This window comes from Diadema setosum, chromosome 8 (genome assembly GCF_964275005.1).
Source record: "Diadema setosum chromosome 8, eeDiaSeto1, whole genome shotgun sequence".
NCBI classification, from domain to species: Eukaryota; Metazoa; Echinodermata; class Echinoidea; order Diadematoida; family Diadematidae; genus Diadema; species Diadema setosum.
In genome coordinates this window covers 4064590-4090745 of record NC_092692.1, presented here as the reverse complement: position 1 = coordinate 4090745, position 26156 = coordinate 4064590, and the positions used below count along the sequence as shown (strand labels likewise).

General features: G+C 36.3%; 1 protein-coding gene across 1 annotated transcript in view; it reads left to right on the top strand.

The window, feature by feature from the left end:
- LOC140231458 (3-phosphoinositide-dependent protein kinase 1-like) overlaps window positions 1-25704 on the top strand; it is a 54062-nt gene extending 28358 nt beyond the window's left edge. Inside the window, exons 3-14 of the mRNA XM_072311587.1 lie at window positions 1229-1271; window positions 3195-3332; window positions 3726-3870; window positions 10558-10664; window positions 12109-12184; window positions 13378-13446; window positions 15415-15511; window positions 16242-16412; window positions 19100-19327; window positions 20543-20640; window positions 20987-21041; window positions 22554-25704. Of these exons, the coding sequence (XP_072167688.1) occupies window positions 1229-1271; window positions 3195-3332; window positions 3726-3870; window positions 10558-10664; window positions 12109-12184; window positions 13378-13446; window positions 15415-15511; window positions 16242-16412; window positions 19100-19327; window positions 20543-20640; window positions 20987-21041; window positions 22554-22655 (1329 nt within the window). The 3' untranslated portion in view covers window positions 22656-25704. The remainder of the gene's footprint in view (window positions 1-1228; window positions 1272-3194; window positions 3333-3725; window positions 3871-10557; window positions 10665-12108; window positions 12185-13377; window positions 13447-15414; window positions 15512-16241; window positions 16413-19099; window positions 19328-20542; window positions 20641-20986; window positions 21042-22553) is intronic.
- The last annotated feature ends 452 nt before the right edge of the window (window positions 25705-26156 follow it).

Below are 26156 nucleotides of genomic sequence, written 5' to 3'. Positions count from 1 at the left end.
TTTACAAAAAGTAAAAGTAGTGGCATATTGATTTACAAGGTCAAATCTATAGTTCGGGTGAGTTTTTCTCCCTTGTAGCTAAGTTGTACACCTAGATGATTTGAACATGAAAAGCTTCCATCTGAACGGAATGAGGAAATGGTTATCCCATCACAACATAAAATGGGTTGTGTTTATCTTTTCATTTTATCCTTTGAATTTCCATCAAAACGTGTATACAGGAGTGTTGTTTGTGTTTGGTTCTAAGGTGTTATGCTTTTGCAAGTGTTCTAACTTGTGTGATATTTGATTTCTCAATATGATGCAATAGTCTCAATGTGAGTTAAAAATGAGGATGGCCGTTCTCTTGTTGATCTTGTGTTATGTCACCTTGACACCCACTGAATAACAAACAGAAACTAATGTGTGGTCAGCATTGCCTGTCAACAGTTTCGTGTGGATGATATCTTAGAAATTCCACAAGAGTTTACAATGTATCCGTGGCAACCCCACAGGTGCCTTAGCTTTGCATGTGGCTTGCCTATCATAATGGGAAATCATATCAGTGAAATTGGCTTCCAGTTCACAAGAGTGCATTAGTAGAAGTAGATTATATATTATAATTTGAATTTAAACAAAGCAAGCACCCTAAAATTATTGCTCATCACCAGACATATGAACCACAAACACCTGTTTGTTTGAAAACGTGTAAATTGGTCTACTTGATTCATTATATTGTCAGTCCAATAGCTTTTTAACCCTCACAAACCAGCTAGTCTTAGCTACCACTAATAGTTTGCATCATAGTTACCTGTGTTAGTGATAGACTTTGAGGCTGTTCTTTACTCTTGTCCTGTTTGAAGACATCCTTAACACCAATGGGAAGAAACTTTCTATGTTAGGACGGTCAGCGTAGTGGACAATGAGCACAGTGGACAGTGACGCCAAGCAAACATGCAATCTCTCTTTGCCAAATTTAGCCAGTGCCATCTATCTCCTGCTGATATTGAGAAGTGTTCTTGGCTGAAATAATTAACTAGACATGTAATGTAGTATAGAGCCAATTTTGAAGTGTGGGGAATAACATGACCATCTCGAATGACAAGTCAGCAGTTTCTAAGTCATTCTTATTGAGTGTCTGGAAGACCACAAAGCCAGTTCATTTTAGAATCCTTATCCAGTGTATTGAAAGCTCACCAGTAAAATGTGACCAACAGACTGTTTTTCAAATGCATTTTTGGTTTTGCAGGTTGTATTAGCAACAGAAATATCAACTGGCAGGCAATATGCAAGTAAGTATATATATCTTTATGAAGGGACACAAGATATCAAATCTGTATTTCTCTGAAAGTCAAACCTAATTCCTTGATTAAGTGGTGATTCCGGACTTGATTTAGCACTTATTTTCCAGCTGTTAAATGGTGTTGATCCTATTGCTTTGATTCACACTCTTTGTTTAATCAGGTCTGTTTGTTTGTTTGTTTGTTTGTTTGTTTGTTTGTTTGTTTGTTTGTTTGTTTCCTGAGGATTACAAGCTCATCCTGGCCCTTCCAAAAACTTGAATTTAAGCATTTTCCCACCTATGGTAACTGACTGTAGTGAAGCCGTAGTGTGGTTACTCGTGTGATTTGTTTAATGGATACGACGATGCCAGCCACTAGAGTAGGAAACATTTGTTTTTGACAGTTTATTGAAAGTGCAGAATGACTTCACAGATCCTGAACTGTCCAATGCACTTGTTGCCATTTCCTGTTTTCCTTCTGCCTCCAGATTGCATGCAAGATCCATAAAATGTATGTGGTTTACACAAACCAGCAGGGCTAAATTGTTGTTCAGTGGCTGAAAATGCAGCTAGAGTGGCATGATTTCTTCAGCCAGGAGGAAAGTTTCAGGGGAAAAGAGAACTGTGAAATACGAGCATCATATAAATGAATCCTTATCACCTAATTTGATGAAAGACATGGAAGTTACGACCACCATTTAAATTATGAGAATGCTTCCCGAAGGCAGGAACATAGAAATGTGATACCGTTCAAAAGTTGTATCAAGGGTATCTCATCAGAGTAAATTGATTCCAAAATTATGATTGCGGGCAATATGATACTTTGAGTTTGTGCTTGCCAAGTTATACATTAAGTGGTATTGTCCATGATACAATGTGTACATTGTAGTCATTAACAACGATGGATATGTTTTGCTGGATGTTAGAAGCCTTGTAGATCAGAATTTGATTCAAATGGCCACAGACTTTTTTTTTCATTTGTACTACTTGTATTCAGATGTGTGGGATTTTTTTAGATGTTCATTCATCAATGCTTATTCATTTATCACTGCTTCTGACAAGAATGTAAAATCTAATTTTGAATTGAACAAATTCCTCTCCATTATCCATATTATCATTCAAGATGAAATCACTTAAGTCATTATGATCATCAAGACTTTTAATTGTCTATTTTGTTTTGTTTCAATTGAATAGAGTGCAGTGTATAGTGGCATTAACCCGACATGTTCACATTAAACTTCAGTAGAGTTTTAAGTCACAGAGCAGTGCTGCAATAGAAATGTGTTCCATGCGGTTGATCATGCAGTAATTTTGAATATACAGTAGATCTGCTTTTATTGTATATTTTATAAGTGGATGAGCCACATGTGATCCAAATAGCACAACTGAAGCCTGCGAACTCTTTGTAGGACAGCTTCAGAGAGAGAGAGGAAGTTGAAACAATAATATCCGAGCTAATGCAGCATTTTCACAATTTTTATTGTCAATTCTCATGATCTGTGTGAAAAAAGATTTTCCACTGCACCTTGAGCATCATTGAAGTTTGCATCTTATATTAAGCCCACATTCTACTTCTGTTTCTTCTTTAATTTTATTTCATTAACTATGAATTATGAATTTATCGTTAATATCATGAATAGCATCCTTATTATTATTTTTTTTCTTTTTTTATTATAATTATCATTACCTGTAGGAGCACTTGGTATCTTTATCATCATGACAATCGTCACTTTCATTATCATTAGCATTAATTAGCATTATTGGATGCATGTTTTCACTTTGACTCAATGAACTCCTAAAAATCTGTATGTAGATATGTTCGCCTTTTCAAATAAGTATATGATATGTGCATCCTCTAATGATTATTTCTGGTCCCTCGTCAACCCTCCTTCCACCCCCACCCACCCCCCCCCCCCCTTTCCCTGGACGACAGTCAAAGTACTTGAGAAAAAGCACATACTCAGGGAACGGAAGGAGAAATGCGTCATACGGGAGCGCGACATTCTCAGCAAGCTGGATCATCCGTTCTTCGTCAAACTGTACTTCACATTTCAAGACGCGAATAAGCTGTGTATCCTTTTCCAGTGCTCTCTTCAAAAGACGAGTGTGTATGGTTAAGATATGAAACCAACCCCTTTGTACGATCAACGTTGGTTATTTGCAGTAGGTCAGGAAGTACTTTTTGGGCGATGTGATGCATCTTACGTTGCTGCGCATACATACTGTTAAGTTACAACTGATTGACAGATTGTCCTTCTTTGAAGTTGATAAACACCGATTGTTAAGTGTTTTGAGAAATAGCCATGATAAAAATCATGGGCATATATATCTAAATATCCTTCCCTCTCTCTCTTAATGTTGCACCTTTTTCCAAGAGCACAAAGAATTCATCACATACATGTATAAAGAAGCAAAGGAAGAAAAAAAGAATATGTCAAAGTCCTTAACAAAACCCACTGCACAGACTTTGGTTTGAGTTTAGCAAAGCGGGGAGAGCTACTTCCATATATCAAGAAGCTGGGCTCATTTGATGAAAATTCGTCACGATTCTACACTTCGGAGATTATCCTTGCCCTGAAGTATCTGCACAGCCGTGGAATCATTCACAGGTAAAAGAAAAATAAAGATGATTTACGGAAATTTAGAATGAATGAATGAATGAATGAATGGAGGAACGAAGTGAATGATTTTATGGAATTCAATAAATGCATGTGCTGTTTGATTTTTTTGAGAATTTTTAGAAATCAAACCACTTTTTATTCAAAGACTGGTGAGTAGAAGTAGAAATCATAGGTTTGACTTTATGAGAATCTTTCAAAAATAAAAATATGCATATGTGTTTATAAAGAATCTTTTCAAAGATGTTTACACTAAGGAAAGAATTTTATGAGTTAGAAAATATGATTTTCCATAGTTTATGTTGTGCTTTTTTAAATTTTTCTTTTTTTGTCTTTTTATATATGGAGATCACCAGCTGAATTTAATACCCAGTATTGAATTGGTCATGATTAGATAAACAGCTCACAAGTTTGTGCAATTATTGATGGAAAGCATGCTTCAAACTGGATCTTTTTTCTTTGCATATCATTATTTTATTGATCAAATGAATTGTAAGTAAAACAATTTTGTGAAAGCAAAGCACTGATGTTATAGGATTGTGCAGTTCGCAGATTAGCCATATTGAAATCAGAGATGTTATGTTCTCATTTCTTTCAGTATGTCATATCTAGATGTTATTAGATGCAGCAGATATACAGACATACATTGCTTGCATTTGTCAGTCCATAATTAAAGTCCCAGAAGAAGTTTGTGGCAGAAATTTAATATTGTGTCGTCATTGGCACATCTGAATTTCACTTCATATCTTTTTATTGGAGAAAGAGTACTTATAGATGGAACTGATTCAATTCATTAAATTAGGGAAAGTGTATAAAAAGATTGCCAATTTGAGAGCTTTAAAGGACAAGTCCACCTTCATATACAAGTAGATTGAGTGAATGCAACAATATTAGTAGAACACATCAGTGAAAGTTCGGGAAATCGGACATTCTGTTCAAAAGTTATGAATTTTTAAAGTATCTGCCCAGTAACTGCTGGATGAGAAGACTACTACAGTGTATGATGTCACATGCATACAACGATATAAGGAAAATAAAAAGAGAATTTCACAAAACTTTACTTTTTGAATAAAGTGCACATTTCTTAGACTTGTTACTGATGTATGTTAAGGGTAATATTATCCCCCTACCTTCTGAAAGAGAGACGTCGAGTGCTCTTTTGCTATGCGAGAAAATTAAAAATATGTTCAATTTTCTTTATTCTTTCTTTATATTGTTGTACACATGTGACATCACAAGCTATTGTAGTCTTCTCATCCAGCCGTGACTGAGCAGAAACTTCAAAAATTCATACCTTTTGAACGGATTGTCCGATTTTCCTCAAACTCTCACTGATGTGTTCTACTAATATTGCTGCATTCACTCAACCCATATGTCTATGAAGGTGAACTTGTCCTTTAATCTTTTCAGAATGTGTTTGCCAATGGAAGGATCATCAGTTTGCAGATTTAGCAATTTGAAGGCTTTTTGAGAATCCTGCAATCAGACAAGGCATTATGTTAATATAACAGAGGGCCCAAATGAGACATAGTTTTTGTACCTTTTCTTTTTGAACACCAGCAGTGAATAGTGAAAACTGTAATAAAAAGAGACAACACTAAACAATGGAAATTTGGTGTTACGGACTTTGTTGTTGACAATTTTCGAAGAAAATGAATGGAGAATGTCCCGTGCCAGCTTACATTAGATTGTAGTGAAAAACAAACTGGTCATTGTCAGATTAGTTTCCCAGAATAGTTTCCTAAACTCTGAGAGGAGTAAGTCTTCCTGAAATCATTCATCATCTGACCAAACTCTTCTGGTCCGCCATCAAAATGACTTCTAACAGAAAATGTCAGTAGCTGTCAGTAAGTGATATATTGGGCTCATCTGAAAATTTTGTGTTTGTAAGAGCATTACGAGGTCAGAGGGATTCCTTCACACAAAACAAGTTGAAATCTGATCAAGCATAGACACTATATTTCTTGCAGATAATACGTCAATGAGATTCCCCTTAGCAACAGCGTGTACCTTATTTACAATTGTTTTCTTTTTTGGTGGTCATTGTATTGCCTTGGTTCTTAGAAAACTTATGTCACAGTTCAAATATAAATCGTGACATAATGTATACGCCGAATATTTCGTGAGGTTTTTAATTTCGCGAATTTCGCGAGTCGGGTGCTATTCGCGAAATTAAAGACACGCGAAAATATTGACTCTGATCCCGATGTGAATGTTACGTACGCGTGTACATTTTTCCGTTCAGTACAGGACTCCACACTCGCAAAATCGTCAGGAATTCCCGATTCGCGAAAATTTGGACTCGCGAAATATATGGCGTATACAGTACACCCTATGCTGGAAAAAAATACATATATAAGAGTAGAAGAAACAACACTTATATGAAGCTTTGAAATATATGAAGTTTTGCAGGAATATTCAAGTTTTACATGCCAAATCAGAAACAAAACAGATAAACACTGAAAATGTTGTTCTTTGGGGGTTTTCATACCACAACAAATTTGTGTATTTTATTGGTATCCCATTTTACTCCAGTATAAAAGTGATAATGAAATTACAGTAGGCCTGTAGATGTTACTGTCAAGACTGTTATACTTAAACTAGATGAGACAGGTGTAGTATTTCTTACAGAAGAACCCTGCTTTAGCTGAGTTTGAAGTTGGCATTGGAATTTGTCATCAGTGTATGTAGCACATTTCCAGAATATGAGCAAAGTGTGTATGAAAATGTACTGTGAGTGTAGTCTGGAACCCTCTGGCAAAGATTAGCTTGCACTTTGCACTTTGAGGCCACCATACACTGAAATGCAGAGAAAGAGTGTGTGCTAGGTGTGGATCAGTGTGTACCTAGCACTCTCTCAATGGACTGTACTTGTGTGTGAGCACCTGCATGTGTTGTGTTGGTGTCTCTGTGCTATCCGCATCTGTGTTTGTGTGTGCGTGGGTGTGTGAGTGTGTCTCAGCTGTGTGCTCAATATGTTCCTGTGTATGTATGTTGTATAGTGTGTGCAATCCTGCATGTTCTGTGTGGGATCCTCCGATGCTGTTTGTAGTGCTGTACGTACAAGCCGGTGTGTATGCATATGTGTGTTTGTGTGTATGCATGTACAAATGCCTGTTAGAGAGAAAAAATGAATGACGGGCAATATTATACATGCGATAAACACAAGCTGGTTGTTGATCTCATATGTGATATCATTGACTCGTGATTGGGTTAGTGATATGCCTTCCAAATAGGATGTTTTTCTGATTCCAACGCCTCGCGCTCTGTGAAATGGAGAAAGGCATCACGGAGAGAGCATATAATATATTGCCTTTTTCAAACGTTCAGAGTGGTGCAGAGTTACTTTCCGTCTCGTTGAGGTGGATTCTCATTGGCCGCGGTATCATTGTCTGTAAGACAACACTCTACGATGTGTATACCTGTAAGATTCCTGTTTAGATTTGATGTGATGTGAGAGTTGTTTTTTTGTTGGATTGCAAAGCTTTTAATAAGTCTATCAGTAGATGTGAATTCATGAGAAAAAGGAATAAAAAATCATCGTTTCATGTTGATAGCACCACCAACAAAAAATTCATCTGGGGATGTGTTGACGATTAGTTCCTTGGTAAAATGTTGCAAAGACTTCCTACTTCCAATGTTGTTCACAGTACGCAAAGGATATAGAAGGAAGAAATATGAGACTTGCCTCAAACAGCGCACAGGGAAATGAAATTTGCTGAATATAAACATGAATGATCAATTTAATTAGTATGAAAAAAAAAGGTAAACCAATGTTATTACAGTTAGTGGAGTTTATATTTTTAGTCTTTAAAGGACAAGTTCACCTTCATAAACATAAGGATTGAGAGAATGCAGCAATATTAGTAGAACACATCAGTGAAAGTTTGAGGAAAATTAGACAATCGATGCAAAAGTTATGAATTTTAAAAATTTTTGTGTTGGAACTGCTGGATGAGGAGATTACTACAGCTTGTGATATCATATGCGTACAACAGTATAAAGAAAATGTAAAGAAAATTCAACATATTTTCACTTTTTTTGCATAATAAAAGAGCACTTGACTTGCCTCTTTTTAAAGGCAGGGGGGAATAATATTACCCATAACATATGTCAGTAACGAGTCAAGGGAATGTGTACTTTTTCCAAAAGATGAAATTTTGTGAAATTCTCTTTATATTTCCCTTATATTGTTGTACTCATATGACATCATACACTGCAGTGGTCTTCTCATCCAGCGGTGGCTGCACAAAAACTTCAAAAATTAATAATTTTTGAACAGATTATCTGATTTTCCTAAACTTTCAATGATGTGTTCTACTAATATTGCTACATTCTCTCAATCCTTATGTTAATGAAGGTGAACTTGTCCTTTAAAGTACCCCAATAAGCAGCAAATTAAGAGAGATTCAGTAGGATCACCCATGTCTTCCCACACTACTAGGCATTTAACACATGACTTTTTTTCCCTCCGTACAGACCTGTACATTTAAAATACATGTAATAATCTTTTTCACAAAAAAAAAACTTTGTTCTTTGAGACCAAAAAGTTCAGTCAAAGTGTATATTAGCTTGCCTCAATAAGGGTCACGAGTCAAAGGGGTTGAAGGTCAAATTGATTTGAATTCCTTTAAGGTCAAACTGGTTTGATGATTTCTTCTTTTTTTTTTCTTTTTTTTTTTTGATACTTCTTCACTATTGAAAAGTGGACAACACAACATTAAAATATCAAAAATATTGTGCGAGGGGTTGTTCTGAGTATTTTGTGTGTGTGTGTGTGTGTGTTTCGTGGTTAGTGTGTCTGCGTACTGTTCGGGCACAGACATATCAAGATTCCCATTTCTGAAGTGCTTTGTTTATTCTGTACCACGCAAAAATAACACTGTTTTTATCTGTTTTGAAGAAATGTGTTTTTCTCTTATTATCTTGCCATCAATTGTTTTAGAGATGATCCTTATTAAGACTGAAGAACATGCTGACTTGTACACAAATTCAATTGAGAATGTAATAAAGTACTGTTTGATTCATGGACAGCTCTTAGATTTGAAAACAAACCAGTCTTGGCATACTTTCAATATTATACAAAGTGTTTTGTTTTCCACTGTTGTGCACCAAAATTGAATATACATGTATCTCTCAACCTGAAACTTTTATTTTTAGAAATTTACTTATGTTTAAAAAGATCAATATTCGTTAAAAGTAAAACTACTGATGTCGATTTAATGATACAAGGAAATTTGGTACATGTCCAATTGCTTAGTGAGGTTGAATAAAGTAAACCTCACATTGCTGATACAGGATTTCAAATGCGATAATCCCATCTGTATTTATTTTTTATTAAGTATTTCCTTGAGCCAACTTTAATATCAAGAGATATTCCGTTAGTTGCGGGGCACTCAAAGGTTTGCCAATACCAGTTCAGAACTTTGAAGTCAAACTCTTTCTTTCCGGCCTGTTCATACACACCTGCAAATAACTGAATTTAGAAATCAAGTTTTTGCAGTGCAATGCAAAAACTGATAGTTCTTGAATGTAGATACAAAAAGGAATGCACCAGCCATGGTGATCTACAGCAAATCAGCAAAAATGAGTAGGTCTTGATATCTTTCTTGAAACCCTCATGATTGGTTAAACTTGTACACCATTTTAAAGGGATTGTGTAGTTTTGGTCCAGACCTAATTTCAGATTTCTAACATTTTTTTGTGAGATAATGAGAAGCCTCTTATGAAATATGGAAGAGCATGTAATTCTATGAGGAATTCAATGTTTATTTGATGAAAATTGGTTTTGAAATGGCTGAGATATCCAAAAAAGAATGATTCTAATAAAGTGTGGGACCCACACTTTATTACGATCGCTTTGTTTTACTTTGTTTTTGGATGTTTCAGTCATTCCAAACCCGATTTTCATCGAATAAACTTTGAATTCCTCTTTAAATGGTATGCTTTGTACTATATCATAAGTGCTTTCTTGGTATCTCGCAGAAAGTTAAAAGCCCAATTCTCATCTCCACCAATACTGTACCATCCCTTTAATATGTGAATGCCACACACATCAAAAGATTCATTAGTTTTAATCCCCCAAGACACAATGTGTCGCACTAGGCCATGGATGAGTGTGTGTGGGTGGGGGGGTTATGCTGTGGTCATTGTTCAGGCATATACGCGATGCAGATTTAAATTGTCACATATGCAGCCAAGCAAGTTTTTTCTTCTTTTTTTTTCAGCCATTTTGTAAACAATGGCAAATCAAATGCATCATGATCCAAGAGAAGGAAAGCAATTGAGTATGAATGGGCCTTGTTTATCAAAACATGCAACAGTAACTTACACATCAGGGTGTAAACAAATATATAAAATCATGTGATGTGTTAATGTCTGTGTGTATATGTTTGTCCATCATTTGTCAGTCACGTCGAGACAGACACAGCTGAATTTTCACGTTGTCTCTTTACAATTACATTTGGCAGCCTTTGGTGTATGAGATAAATTGTAGGACGCCATCTTTATTTCTCCCTCAGATTTTCGTATAAATTTGAGCATGGTAGTTTGGTTATGTCACATGTTTTCACCAAGTTTGCGGACTCGCTGACCCAGTTGTTATATGTTCCTAGAAATTTTGCTGTGTTGAAAATCACGGCTTCATAGTATCCCATCTGTCTCCTTTCTCATCCACAGAGATCTGAAGCCAGAGAATATACTGCTCAATGAGGACATGCACATACAAATCACTGACTTTGGGACGGCAAAAATAATCGGTACTGACGATGCCGAAGAAGGAGCCGGTAAGACTGCAGTCAATTTTGCCTTAAAGCCCCTTTTACGCTTTCATGGATCGCATCATGGATCTGTGTCGTTCCGGGATCATCCGTACTGTTTCCGTCATGACCATGTTGACTCAATGAAGTCATCCGGCATGATCCTTGTTCTTGCGGCATGTCCATGGGAAAAAATTAAGCTTGCTTAATTTTTCATTCTGGGCATCTCAGATAGAATCAATGCTACACCTCTGTATTGTGAGAAGGAAAGCTATTGTGAGTATGAAAATAAAATAATGGTGTACTGGAAAGCAAGAAATATTTGTGGCATGAAATTTTTTTTGCGGATTTGAGCCGATGACCTCTTTCGCAGCATGGAATTTTCATGAATTGCCATGGGTATTCAGTGCATATAGCATAAATAGGAACTTTCTGTGTGCATTTTAATTTCATGAGTCTTGGCTGTCATTAAATTTTTGTCAAATTAAAACACATGCAAAAATTACTGGTCTTGCAGTACTGTAAAACGTGATATATTCGCGGCATAAAATTTTCGCGAATTGGAGCCGACCAACTTTTTCGTGGCATGAAATTTTCCCAAATTGCCACTGGCGTTCAATGCATATAGTGTAAACAAGAAATTTCGCGTGCATTTTAATTTCGTGAATCTTGGCGCTCAAGAAATTTGCGAAATTAAAATACACGCGAACATTCCTCGTTTTACAGTATGTTGCAGATGGTAATGTGATAATAAAACTGAGAAAGTGAAACAACTAAAGACAGATGGATGATGGGTTAATGGGAAGAGGAGTAGAGATTGGATGGATTATAAACATTTAGGGGTTTGAAAATGGTATTTTTAAGAAGAAAAGTTTCTTCTTTTCCTTCCTTTTTTTTTCAATGACTGGACAGCAGTAGCATCTGTCTTAATCAAATAGTTGGCCGCTAGTCAATCATGTGACCGGGTAATCATCTTGCCATACATAGTGAAGTTACCGATGGCTTGTCAGTATTTTATCCTGGCGACTGGTCTTTTGTTTTTGCCAGTACTTGGCCTCACCGGAGTACCTGCAACAAAACAAAAACTCTTGGTGAAGAAAGCAAAGACATGGTGACGTTTTGATGTGATACCATTTTAAAAGCACTTTAGATGAGTGTCAGCAGACTACTGTAAAACGTGAGATTTTTGCATGCATTTTAATTTCATGAATTTTGTGAGAGCCAGCATTTCTTGAAATTAAAATGCACATGAAAGTTCTTATCAACGCTATATACACTGAATGCCAGTGGCAATTCGCAAAAAAATTCAGGTGATGAAAAAGGCAGCCGGCTCCAATTCACCTCTCGTCTTGGGACGTAATTTATAGGGTTTATGATGCAGTAAAACATACTACACAAATCTATGCTGATGGTAGTGATTACGTTTGTTTTTCTTTTGTCAATGAATGTTGTTGCCTTCTCCTCTCTGCAGTCCGTGCAAATTCGTTCGTCGGGACAGCACAATATGTATCCCCAGAACTCCTCACTGAGAAATCCGCAACGAAAAGGTGAGAGCCGACTACTAAGGACCCTGTCAAACGATATACAGGTCAACCTTGCTTAAAGTCGACTTATCGCCTAAGTCAAATGTCTGTTTAAGTCCTCTTTTCCTGAAATTCCATTGATTTTTAATCCCTCCAAGTCAAATTTTCTCTAAGTTGAAGCTATTTCTTCAGTCCAAATAGATTTGACTTATGCAAGGTTGACTGAACTTTCATCAAAAAGTTTGTCAGAACTCATTTTTTCAAAGGTGTTGTTTTGCACATAGCATAGTTTAATGGACTCTATCACACTAAACTTTTTCCCACTCATATATATTGATAAAGCACTCCATGGTAGAATAGGGAAATTAGACCAAATGTTCATGAATTGTAAAGTTTTGATTAATGTCATGTGCTACTCTTTGCAGATGGACCACTGAAACAATTTCAATGCTAGGAGATTTCATTAGTACATTGAAATTATGAAGAATTCAACAAATACTCATATTTAGTGACAAGTAAACACTTCTTCATCATGTAACATATTTTAAGGCAAATCAATTGTTTCTGGAAAAGCTAGGTCAAGTGTTTTTTCAGTGTTATGGTACAATTATATATGTGAAATTTTAAGTACATATTTTTGTTTTTTTATAGAGATATACTTGAGAGAGGGCAGCACATAAACTTAATTATCAAACTTAAGAAAAGCGATACTTTTTGAATGAATTGTGTACTTTTTTCCATACTTTCACTGAGTTTTCCAGTATTAAACCTTTCTACACTCACTGAATCCATGTGTATGTTTGGGGAAGTTGAACTTTCCATGGCCTCTTATTCTTAGGGTAATGCAAGTATTTCCAAAAATATATAAATAAATAAATAACACTTTTTTCCCAGTGAGTATCTTAGTAAGTTGATGAACTGGTAACAAAGATCACACCAGAGGAGCCAGAAAAACAAAAGAGAACTTTCAATCATAATTTATTTTATGGAAGTCCCCGCTTGTCTGGGATCATAGAGCCAATGCAGACTTAATAGAAGAATCCCTCGTCTTGATAAAGTAGTCAAAGTTGGCTCATTGATGGGGAAAACAAATGTGACTGCCCAGCTCAAGTGAGGAGATTTATCTGTTTGGGAGAATGACATATACTTTATGCCATGAAGAGTTGTTTTTCATGTCATGTGAATGCTATATGCTCCTTGTTTTTTCATTTTTTCAGCTCTGATTTGTGGGCTCTTGGCTGTATAGTCTATCAACTACAAGCAGGTCTACCTCCATTTAGAGCAAGGTAGGTGCAGAGAACATACTTTTTTTTCTCTCTCTCTCCCAAAGAGAACATAAGAAAATATGATCTCTCTCTACGACAGTTCCCATTCGCATTGTGAATAAACCCTCTAATTACCATTACTGTTGACTCACATTTAAAGTGTATCCTTGGTAGTTAACAGTCTAGTGATGATGAAATTCAGTGTGTTAATTTTTGACTCCTTTGGTACCCCTGGCCATCTATTTTACATTGAATTTCAAGAATTTTGAGACTTTCAGACTTAATAAGATTTCAGGTATAAGGTGATTAACCCGAGAGGGTTGATAGTGATCTTGTATATCCTGCCAGCCGCATGCTTTCATCACCTGTTTTTGTTTTGTTTTGTTTTGTTTTTTACATATAACATGTTTTGTTTTGTTTTGTTTTTTTCTTTTGCTGTTTTTTTCTGCATTGTAGTGCAGCCTGTATTTAGAAGTTGTGTTCTCCTCAAAGCAATAAGCAGTAAAATGAAGATGTTTTTTATAATTTCAAAAATATGAATCAAATCAGATGTTTTCCTCAAAAAAAAAAAATACAATAGCATAAAAGAGTTGCATTGTATGGCTCCCAGTGATTTGCCCTATTCATGTAGACTGACATTCTTGTTATTGTATCTTGATTGATGTTTGTACCAGGGGCTTTGCTCAGGCTTTCAGTGATTGGTAGTTCTCATTTCATCGCTGGTATTTGCAAAAAATATATACTTTTTTTCCCTTCCTTTCTTTTTTTTTTTTTTTTTTTTTGAGAGAGAGACAGAGAGCAAGAGGCAATTGATCTGTTGTTGCAAACCAGTAATCCTGTCATGTCATTCTTATATTTTCTCTTTTCTTGAGATTTCATATTGTGCTATCTTCTTTCACTGCGTTCTCATGATTAATGAATCTTTCTTGGAAGAAAACAACTTTCAATGACTTTTTTTTTTTTCCTGTAATAAGAAAGGAAATTCAAGTGCATTTTCAATCATTAAATTTTGAAGATATTACATCCCATGATTACTGACCAACAGTAAGATTTCTACCTCATTTCGCTTCAGTCGACAACTTACTAATGATTTCCAGTCAGTTTGTTTTGTGGTTATGGTTTGCATGAATTTGTTAGAATGCTCTTTTGGAGATATTTGATCTATTGTACCACAGTTTCACAGATGTAAGATTTTGGCACATAGCATCCGTGGGATGTAACCTGTTCACCTTGGCAGAATTGTTTATGTTTTATCTATTTGATGTTACTCATGATGTTACCTATTGTTTTCCTGAAAAAAAAAAATGGTTAGGAGATATCTAACATATCTAGGGGAAAAAAAAAGAAGAATTTATAGCATTTCCAGAAATACAGTCCAAATAAATGTTCATTTTGCAACAGTATGGTAATGCCTGTACAGTGTCGGGGCGATCCTTAACAGCCTGTTAACGATCGCCCCGTCACTGTACAGGCATGCTAACCTGGAAACATTGAACTGCACATACTTGAATATGAGACCATTCTGAAGCAAATAAATTTCACACAACAATAGATATATAATGTACTCTTAAATGAATCCCACAAGAATTGGAACAATCAACCCCCAGCATTCCCACTGATTCCCACTGAACAATTACTAGCCATCCCCTTTAAACAAGATAGATTAAACTAAGTTGTTTTTTTGTTTTTTTTATGATCAATGACACATGCATACATATTTTCTGAGATTCCTGTTTTTTAGATATACAGGTTTTTACATACAGCAAATGAAAAAGCAGGAAGCTTCAAAAATTCCTGCACAATTTCCGAAGTTACTGGTACGATTGTAAATGTGGATCATGTTTCTTGTTTGTAAATGCCATGATATACGTGAGGAAGTCATATCGGCAAATGAAAGATACAAAAAAATCTTGTTTGATGCAGAAATCATGTTTCATTTCATATTGATATTTTTCTCATCCCCCCCCCCCCTTCTCTTTCGTGCTTCAGCAATGAGTACATGATATTCCAGAAGATTATCAAGCTAGAATACGACTACCCTGATGGCTTCTCAAAGAAAGCGCGGGATCTGGTGTCGAAACTCTTGGTAAGATCTACGTACCCTTACAGCAGGATGTGTGTATTGCCATTTCTTCTTCCAAGTGCTTAATTGTAAATCATTCTTACAGTAGCGAGAGCTATGAAATAAATTCATATTTATGTGTGCAGCTGCAGTTGCACTGCAACACATCATAAAAACTACCTGGTAGTTTTGCATCATCCTTGGCATGAATTGACAGCCAAAATGCAGACCTCCCAACCATTCTGAATTAGGAGGAAAAATCTGTACTTCTTACCATTCACAACTCTCGTTTCTGTAGGAGTTTCCTATTTTTTGTGATAATTCTACCACACACTTGTACGGGACTGCTCTTTCTTTCCTTTTTTTGAGCCAAATCCCTACTATTTTTAGTCAGAAAGGTTGGGAGGGCTAAAAATGTCATCAACAACATCTCAGTGCCATGTTTTATTTCTGTTGTCTACTTATTCATGTTTTTCTGTATGATATACAGTTGAACAGAAACAAAACAAAGTTATGTTTCAGATATGAAATCTGTATTGACATTCGTATTCCTAATCTTGTGAAAGGCATTTCCAAGGTGGATGTGAATTAATATAATTGGAAAACAGACTAACTTTCAAAATAAAGACAGAAATTTGTATAAAACATCCATATCCTCATCTACAAGAAATTTAAGGGTTTGTGTAATCATGTGTTCCATGTATCATATTGTAAGAGGTTCCCTCTTTCTCCCTTTCTTTTTTCTCTCCTCCAGGTTATTGACCCCAGTAAGCGGCTAGGTTGCGACGAGTGTGGGGGCTACCCCGCCCTGCAGGCACATCCGTTCCTCGACGGGGTGGACTGGGAGAACCTCCATAAGCAGAAAGCTCCGGAGCTCAAGCCCTGTACCGTTGTGGATGGGAAGGAGATTCACAGCGATTACTATGTGAGTGTTCCCATCCCCCTTTAAAGGGATGGTACAGTATTGGTGGAGATGAAAATTGGGCTTTTAACTTTTTGCGAGATACCAAGGAAACACTTATGAAATAGTGCAAAGCATACCATTTTAAGAGGAATTAAAAGTTTATTTGATGAAAATCGGGTTTGAAATGACTGAAACATCCAAAAACAAAGCAAATCAAAGCGATCGTAATAAAAGGTGGGTCCCACACTTTATTAGAATCGCTCAGTTTTGGATATCTCAGCCATTTCAAAACCAATTTTCATCAAATAAACGTTGAATTCCTCGTGGAATTACATGCTCTTTCATATTTGATAAGAGGTTTCTCATTTTCTCACACACACACACAAAAAAATGTAAGAAACCTGATGTTAGGTCTCAACCAAAACTATACGATCCCTTTAAGTGCTCCTTTGCTCTATCATCTATTCCCTCTCCTTCTCTCGTCCTCTTTTTCCTTGTCATATTTTCATGTTTTCATGTTTTCCATCCATTTGCCTCTTTGTCCATCCCACATCTTGTTGAACTCGCGTTTCAAAATAGAACACTCAATGGAAATTCTCACTGCTTGCCATGGTATGCTTCATGAGGTATAGTAAGTATAGTAAGTATACTAAGTACTCAAGATCAATGTCAAAGGTCATTAAAATTTGGCTAAAAGTAACACTCTCCAGCTGTATCTCCAAATAGGACTGTCCAGTTATAGTTTGATTTGGTAAGAAGAGTGAAAATACATAGATGTTTATTTCTTAAACATGATAGTTGTGAGAGGTCAAATGTCACTAGTTTTACCTCAGAAATAAAGGAAAAACATGTCATTTCCAGTTATTACCTCAGCTGGGAATATCCTAAGGTCATAGAAGATTTTGGACAGGGTAGAAATAAATGGACACTTATTTGTATTGATATGATAGTGACAATAGTTCAAAGGTCAAGGTCAGCAGTCACTTCACTTTGGCCAAATTAGCATTCTTTACACAGAACTTCACTTACAAGTGTCAAGTGATAGTATTGTATGGTAAGGAGGATAGATATGGATGAGTAATTAGTTGTCTGAAATGACAAGGTGAAAGGTAAAGGTCACAAGTCACCAAACTTTGGCTTAAAATTCATTTTTGGCTATAAAGTCCATAAGCTATATAAAGTTGTATGACAATGTTATTCTGTAGAATGAATAGAAAAATTGGAGGTGATTGTAAAATGAATATGAAAATTGGAAGGTCTTCCTTTATGCTTAATGGGGGGGGGGGGGTAAAGGTCAATCCTTTGTCAGTTATCACTAACAATGAGTGTGATCAAGAGGTAAGTGAAGGGCTATTTTTTTTTGTCTATTTTCCTCATCTGAGGTACTTTATTTTTCCACATATCGTCGCATATTTACAATCACATTGTCTGTAAGTATCCAAAAGGCATTCAAAATAATCATTATGACAGGAAAAAAATAATTGAAGGGTACATCAATGGTACCAACCAAAATAATTGCGTATTCTTCTTAATCCAATATCATCGAATCTCGTTTGGTTGCACTTCAAACTGATATAAAATCTTAATTCCGCTTTCAAATCTTCTATTAAATGATGTACATTGAACAAACATTTGTTTCTTTCATTGCGTTCTCTGACATAATTCCTGTAGACAATGAATTGGGCATAAATCAAAAAAAGGTTTACTAATTTCATCTTTTTGTTACCTATATCATATCCGAGAATAATGACTTTTTCATTGATATCTATTACAAGATCGAAAATATTTCGAATTAAAACCGAAACCACTCTCCAATACATTTTGATTTTTTTGCATTTCAGCAAAAAATGACAAGTGGTTTCTTTACAATTACATACAGTACACAAATTATCATTCAAAATTTCCCATTTAAACAAATTTTCTTTACTGGGCAGTATTCGATGAAAAAGCTTAAAATTAAATTGCTTTATTCTGTTATCATTAATCTGATGAAACTTATATTGCAATACCTTTTTCCAATCAAAATCACAGGGTAAATTCAAATAACCTTGCCAGAGGTATAAACATGAAGGTTATTGTTTTTCTTATGCCAAAAAAAAATCTATAATAATGTTTAGCTGACGTTTTCTGTACACTTATTTTATCACCTGTTGACAACTCAATAGCATCAAATTCTTCTGTGTGCAGCAGTACAGGAGTCTGTATATTATTACGTAACTTGTCTAACCAAAACCTGGGGAATGCTTTTTTTAACTTAGACAATTCAAATGAGGCGAGCAGCTGCCTGTCTCGGAAGGTTTTATTTATGAATGTAACGTCTTTCCACTCCCCATCTTCTATAATCTGTTTCACTGTGATAACATTTTCCTTTATCCAGCTCTGGAAACATAACATTTCATTGTCATATCTAATATGACTGTTATTCCAAACAACTTCTTTCTTTATATCATTAACATTAAACATATCTATGTACTTTAACTCAGACCATGAACAGAAAAGGTCAATACAAAACTCAGGTATTTTTCTCCTTCTGCATATTCTTAATATATCATTTTTCTTGCAATTAAATTTCCAACACAAAGGCATTTCCGCCAATTTTCTGAGTCCAATATTGAAATAAAATCTTCCAGGGCTATATAATACTTCTCTCCTCCTTGCTATTCCAGGTAGTGATTTTTTAATTTTCTGACCCTAATTCATTCACACAGCTGGATGACTTTGACTTGGAGTCCAATCCGACCAGCCTCAGCGATTACCTGAAACGCATCGAAACCCCAGACAGACCGCGCAGCCCGACGCGGGACAACAAGTACATCGTGGACCTGACGTCCGCAGAGCGGGCCAAGCGGCTAGAGAAGCAGCGCAAGGAGAACAAGTGGCACCAGTTTGTGGAGGGCAACCTCATCCTGAAGAACGGCTGGGTGGATAAGCGGAAGGTAAGCCATTTGGATGGTGTAAAATATGAAGTCTCCGCGTCCATGAAACTTTTGCAAGGAGCCAAGATTCACAAAAGTAAAATGTACACAAAAGTCTTTGTCTGCACGAGGTGTCAAATGCCAGTAGCAGTTCTCGAAAATCTTATGCCGTGAAAAAGGCTGTCGGCTCCAATTCGCAAAATTTTTATGCCGTGAATGTTTCTGATTTGACAGTAGCAAAGCTATCAAATCTTCTTGTTCAGCATGAAGTAGATGATATATTTTCATGCCATGACAAGAGAATATAAGTTTCAGAGATTAGCGAGTTGTTTCTTATATATTGAGAAGTTGTGCAACACAGAAGTATTTCCCCAATGACAAAAACATGTTATATCATTGTTTTATTCACAGTATTGATGTGGGTAGTGGTGATGATAGTGATGGTTGTAGAGCTATTAGCAACTTGAAAATGTTCCACCAGGCTTTGTGTATGCTAGATGAAAGATTAACCACTGATAAAAATATATCAGAACTATTTACATATACATTTCAAAATTCTTACTGACTCCATAAAAGTACAATATTGGTAAAATCATTTGCTAGGTTGGTGTTCTGTGATGAGATATCACTTGTTGCAACCATGTAAATGTAGAGCGATAGATATCACTGGCCCCTGCATGCATCCAGTTGCATGTTTGATGACATAGCCCATCCACATCTACTGTATGTCCATGCCAATGGCTTTTTTAAAATGCTTTGCTATTGTTCAAACAAATGACACAGTACTGTAGAAACTATATGCATTGAATGGACATGCTTTTAATAAATATGCACAAACAGACGAGAGTTGTGCATTAAATGCTGATAGTCACATCTTTGTCTTTTTCTTCATAGCAGTGCAGGTAGTAGAGCCAAGCTTTGGATATTTCATTGGTTGCGTCCTTAAAGCAAGAACAGAATAAACAAGGGTCTTTCTTAGCATGACAGTCCCTTTAACATCATAAATGACAGTGATGATGATGTGGGTAAAATTAGTAATTATTAATCAATCAAATGCTAAATAGATGAGTGGATCAAGGATTTTGTTGTTGTTCTTTGTCATGAATAGACGTATACATGAATAAAGACAAGATATGGAGAAAGACAATGTAAATAGCTATCTAATTTATAGATCTTAAAGAAATCCATTGAAAATACAGAGTATACACAGTGTCATATTTTCCACTATCCATTTAGGGTCTGTTTGCGAGGAGGAGAATGCTACTACTAACGGAAGGCCCCCACCTCTACTATGTCGACCCAGAGAACATGGTCTTAAAGGGGGAAATCCCTTGGTGAGTTTCATTTGTTTCATTTCAACATATCACTCATCCCATCGTATACACGCTCAGCGGCATTGCAGGTCTATAAATCTCATTGCACATGATATTACTTTCAGTTTTGTTTCTGTAGTTGGAAATTGTTTTTTGGTAGTGCTTGATTGCAACATCATATGGCAGGTATATGAAACCGTCATTGTAAACTATCTCATTTCTGAGAAAGATGACAACAATAGCAAGCTGAGTTACCTTTGGACTGAAGCAAGAATGGGATTCTGTAACATACGTTTGCAATATATGACTTTTCACGACGCTTGCTTCTTCTCTCTCCTTCTCTGTTTTTTCCGGTACACATTGACAGGTCACCACAGCTGAGAGTAGAAGCTAGGAATTTCAAGACGTACTTCGTGCATACAGTAAGTTGAATGTTGGCAAGCATGTACATTTCTTCAAACAAAGGGTACCTTTAGCTTCAAATAACACCCAAAGCAGAAACTCGAGAGAGCACATAATTGTGAAAACCCAGATTTGTGTGGAATGATCTCTCTTTCTCACTCAGCAAAACAGCTGACTGGCTTGCTACAAGAGCATTTAAAGAGTCTGATAAACTTCATGCATTCGTTTCTGCCTGTGGGATTGACGTTTGTTTACAGAGTTTCTCAAATGTAGTGTGCTTTATCAGCCTGAGCTGGAGGAAAACTTGCCCAATTAGGCTTTTCTGCAACTTCTTGCTTATGTAAAGAAAAAACAACTTTGCCTCTCTCTGCAGTTGGTCGTAATTGAGCAAATCCATTGAGCTCATGTTTAACTCCTTGGAAAGAATATGTGACCCGGCATCATAAAACAAACAAGAAGTCGCCAGGTATGGATTTTTTTAGTTGAGGACAGATTCTTAAAGAGCAGACTCTAAGTTTTGAAATGATATGTAACTCATATCCAATGGACTCCCCTAACATATCTAAATACTAGAAAGAAAGTGCACACTCTGAGAAAGTGCAAACTGAGAAAAGAGGCTCTGAAGTACAGGGTTTATTCAAGCGCTTAATCTTTACCGAGCCGTGCTAGCTGTGCAATGAAAGGGACAAAACACAGGATGTAAACCACCGGAACAACAGCAATGAAGGGACTATCAGATTAAGCTGAAATTGAGCATGTTCTATTAACACATTCTACCCATGATTAATGCCAACTTTCAAAGCAGAAGAGTTATCCTTTCAGAAGTTATTAGACTTGAAAGTGAAGAGTGTGTAAAGGATTTCAAGAAATGAAAAGGGACGCTGAGACATAACTGATCTTCTATTCTCCCCCAAAAATGGGTTGTAGAAAAACTGCTGAAAACACATTTTCCCATTCATGTTATGATCCCAAACTAAAGAATAATGTAGAAGGATAGCTCTTTCAGAAAATAGGAAAAACTCAAGATTGACTAGGTTGACCCATTTCACCTTTTTTGAGTCCTCACATGAAATCAAGGGGTGCGACTTTTTGGTCGTTTTGTGATGCACGGTCACATATGTTTACATTTATCAAAAATGCATTAGTTAGTCTCACAGAAAATAATGTATTCTTTCATCCTCAAGCAAAAAACAACTACAAAAAAACAACAAGAAACAAACAAACACAGAAATGAAAGCACACTGACAAACAATGTTTTTCCAAAATTCTAAAAATGTATTGAAGGAGAAACTAATCACACGATTCAAAATGCCTGTGGATGTGTTTGTGGTGTGTGATGTTGCATTTTTGTACTTGATCATGCAAATGTCAGTTTTCACTGTAAATAGGGCGTCTTATGCAAGCACGTGTTTAGCCGTCTGAAAATACACATCAAAGATAACATTATTAGCAGATAAACGTAAATATACTGCTAGGGTCAACATATTTGACATGTTTTTTTCGTGAACTTGTTTTGCTTTGTCCTTCTTCAGCCAAATCGGACATACTACCTGATCGATCCAGAGAGTGATGCCGTCGAGTGGTGCCAGGCCATTAAAGAGATGTACAGGCATACATATCAACAGTCTATATAACACCCTGGACCCTCTACCCTCTCGCGCCCCCATCGCCATTCAACACCAGTGCAGCAATGGCCGTGGAGGAACATTTTTAAGAAAAGCGTGCACAACAAGAATGACAGTGAGTTTAAAAGAATACTCCAGAGAAAATGATGAAGTGAAGTTGTGCTGCTGTTTCTTGATTTTTTTTTTTTTTTTGCCATAGATTCTAAGAGCAAATGTGCATCTAATACACTACATCTATGATTGGATCACAAGCATAGGACGGATAAACTCTAGCTGTACTGTGAAAGAGCAAGGAGCTGTGGATGTCAGTAGATTGAGCTTCAAGTCTGAAGTCAGAGACTAGCTTCTTCCCTTCCTTTCCTGCGCTGTGCCATCGAGGAGAAATCCTGTGGTCACCACCCCCTTCTCAAATCCTCATGGCTTACCCCTGAAGTCTTTGAGAGCTCTTGGAAAAGAGAGGGAGCTGAGGAAGAAAGAGTGAATACAAAGTTAATGTGGAGGATTACTACTCTAGTGATTATTTGAAACATTCATTTGTACCGAGAAAGTGATGACTGTTGTCTAGCATTGAGACTAGATTGATTAGAATGTAGATGCATTTGAGTGGTTTCCTTGTGAATGGTTATACACAAGTATCAACTAGACTGAGACAGCAAAAATAATATTGTTTTTCACTAGATGTTGATTAATAAATGAACTAGTATCTAGTGATTGTATAGTTCCTTCTGTAAATAATATGTACAATGGAGATGTGTATGCAATAAGGTATTGTACATTAGTCTGTGAAGAGTTTGAGAATAAGTGTAATTGTCCTTTTCTTTTTGTCTTGTTGACACAAGTCTGTAGGCAGAAGCATCTGTGTTGAGCATGCATTGCCAGTCTCGCTCAAGACTTGGCGCTTTAGTACTGAGGGGGAAACTTTAGAGCATTCGCTGTTTCAGCCACAGGCAGTTTAGTAGTGAGCAGTAGGTGGAAACTTCTGGTGTGATCGATATGCAGGTGGATATAGCTATCGTGGGCAGTGACGGTCAATTTTGATCCCTCACTGGTCAGCTCGTGCCACCATGGAGCGAACCTGCGTAATCATTCTTTTTTTTTTTTCCATTATTCTCAAGTGATGAAGGACAGGTGAATCGTGAGACCTCTAGTTGTGTAGCATTCTCCTAGTCAACGTGAAGGAAGTATTCTCATGAATTTTAGAAGAGTTTTCCTCAATTTGTTCATCTATCAAAACTGTGAACCGACTGCAAGCCACACAGTCATAACAATGTACAGTGAGTGTATGGCATAGGTGTTTTCTTTTTCTGTCCATCGTAGCAAATAATTTTCATAGCGTTTCTTGTGTGTTACATGTTTGTTGATCACATTATTAAAAAGAAGAAAAAGATATTACAAAATTTCTTCTTTTTTTTCCCCGTTTGCAGTGGCCCTGCGGAAATTTTTCTGTTGTTGCATATGGTATTTTTTCTCATTGTTAGTAATGTGCATGGGTATGAAGTAACAAATGCATTTGATTTCGATTTTTGTGTCTGTCTTGGGTATCCTTCAAATTTCTTTGGTGATGCTTTATTCAAAAAAAAAAAAAAAAAAGGTATAAAATCTTTGATGTGCATCTGAGCAACTTCCTGACAAAGGTAATCTGTATTCCCTCTTGACTTCAGTATTCTCAAAGGTGACAATTCAAACAAATGTTTTAGACACAACATGTATTGGCCTTTTAGTGGGCAGTGTTTACACTAGGAACATAAGCCCAAGCAGCCCTGTTCTAAATGTTATGGACGTGATCTGTGCTTAAGCTCTGTACAAGAGTACAGGATTACGTCATGTCTCCCCTCAAAGCTAGGCTGCATCACCGGTGCCTAGCCAATTTGCACACCAGTCTTAGGCAGCGTTGCATATTTTCAACTAGGCACTACATTGCAATATTGTAAAATCCCTGCATCGTCTTTAAACTCCTTCAGCCCAATTGGCAACATGTTTATATTCGATGTTAATAGGAGTTTAAGTCACAGGATTTGAAAGGATTAATGCACTCACCAGTTTCTGGACGGGATGTTTGGCTTTCTTGTTTTCAAAGATATAAAAAAAAAAAAATGGTCGATGCTGAATCTATGTAATATTGTGATTTTTTGATTTCATGCAAAGTCACTTCACTGTGCCATGCAACCAGTCAATGTTAAAATGACTGCTTGCCATTGAAGTCCTGTTCTAGGTTATACGCCAATAACAGTAATTATGATTGTTATATCTGGAAAATTTTCCAATATGACTTTCACAATATTATGAATATTGAGCAACTTGTTTCATTTATTTTTAATTCGACAGTACAGTTTAGCTTTAAAATTGCTACAAGAAATGTGCAAATTTGGCTCTGTAGTGATTCGTATGAGAAAATTCTACTACATGGATAAGGTCACATGCTTAAATGGCTAGCCCTCTTTATCGTGTTATATTTTCTCAGTTTAGCGACATAAGGTGTTTTAAGAAACCCGCAGCAGTGCATAATGATTGCATAATGAAAGATGAAAAATGAATATTTATGAATGATATATCTCAGGCCTCCAGTGTCTGGTAGTGGCGTAGGCGTCATCCGTGTGTCATTAAAACACCAAAATACTTGCTCAGAAGGACAAATAAGATATTGCTTGACTTTCTCCTAGGTAGAGATAAGAGTGTAGGACTTACGTTTCATATTGTTATACTGTATGTACAAACTGATAACTTACTTTATGTGATAGGGCCCAGTGCTGATGACGTAATAATCACACACCTTCATGGGACAAATGGAAAGGATGTACTGTATTCTCGATACCTTTTAAGGATGTGAACCGCCACGGTTAACTACGTGGTTATGAAATCTCTCATTAATATTTCCTTATACCTTTATAGATATGCCATCATTCTGCAGAGGATATATGCCTAATTCTCTAATTGTGTTTTTTTGTGAGCATTGTAGATGCGAAGATACAAAACTGCATGCTTTTTATCACACACCTTATAGTAGCATCATATGTTTGATAATAATGTGGAGATCTGCAATATACGGTGATGGCATCTCGTTTGATGGAAATAGCTTCTAAAAGGAGATAAACATGTATCACAGACTTCAGCACTTCTCTCAAATACACTAGATCCCAGAGCAGTTGGTTTGCAAGACATCCAAACAGAATGTCTATATATCATCAATGTTTCTATCAGTGCAGCCCAGCTATTTCCATCTCTTTATTAAAAGTATATTGACTATATGAATAAGTATCTTTGCATCCGTAGAATCCATGAGGGTGTGTGCCAGTCATAAATTCAGCTTTTGAGTGGAAGCTAGACAGTAAAATCTCATCATGTATGAACATCAGAATCTTATTAGTACTTACATGTATGAAGAGAAAAGTGAAACAGGTCGTATATGTTGTGTTAGTTGCAAAGAGTAGGTCTTGAATTCCCTTTTATTTCCTTTTGATAGAGTGTTTGCAGATCAAGATGTGTTTTTTTGTTTTTTTCTGCCATGATACT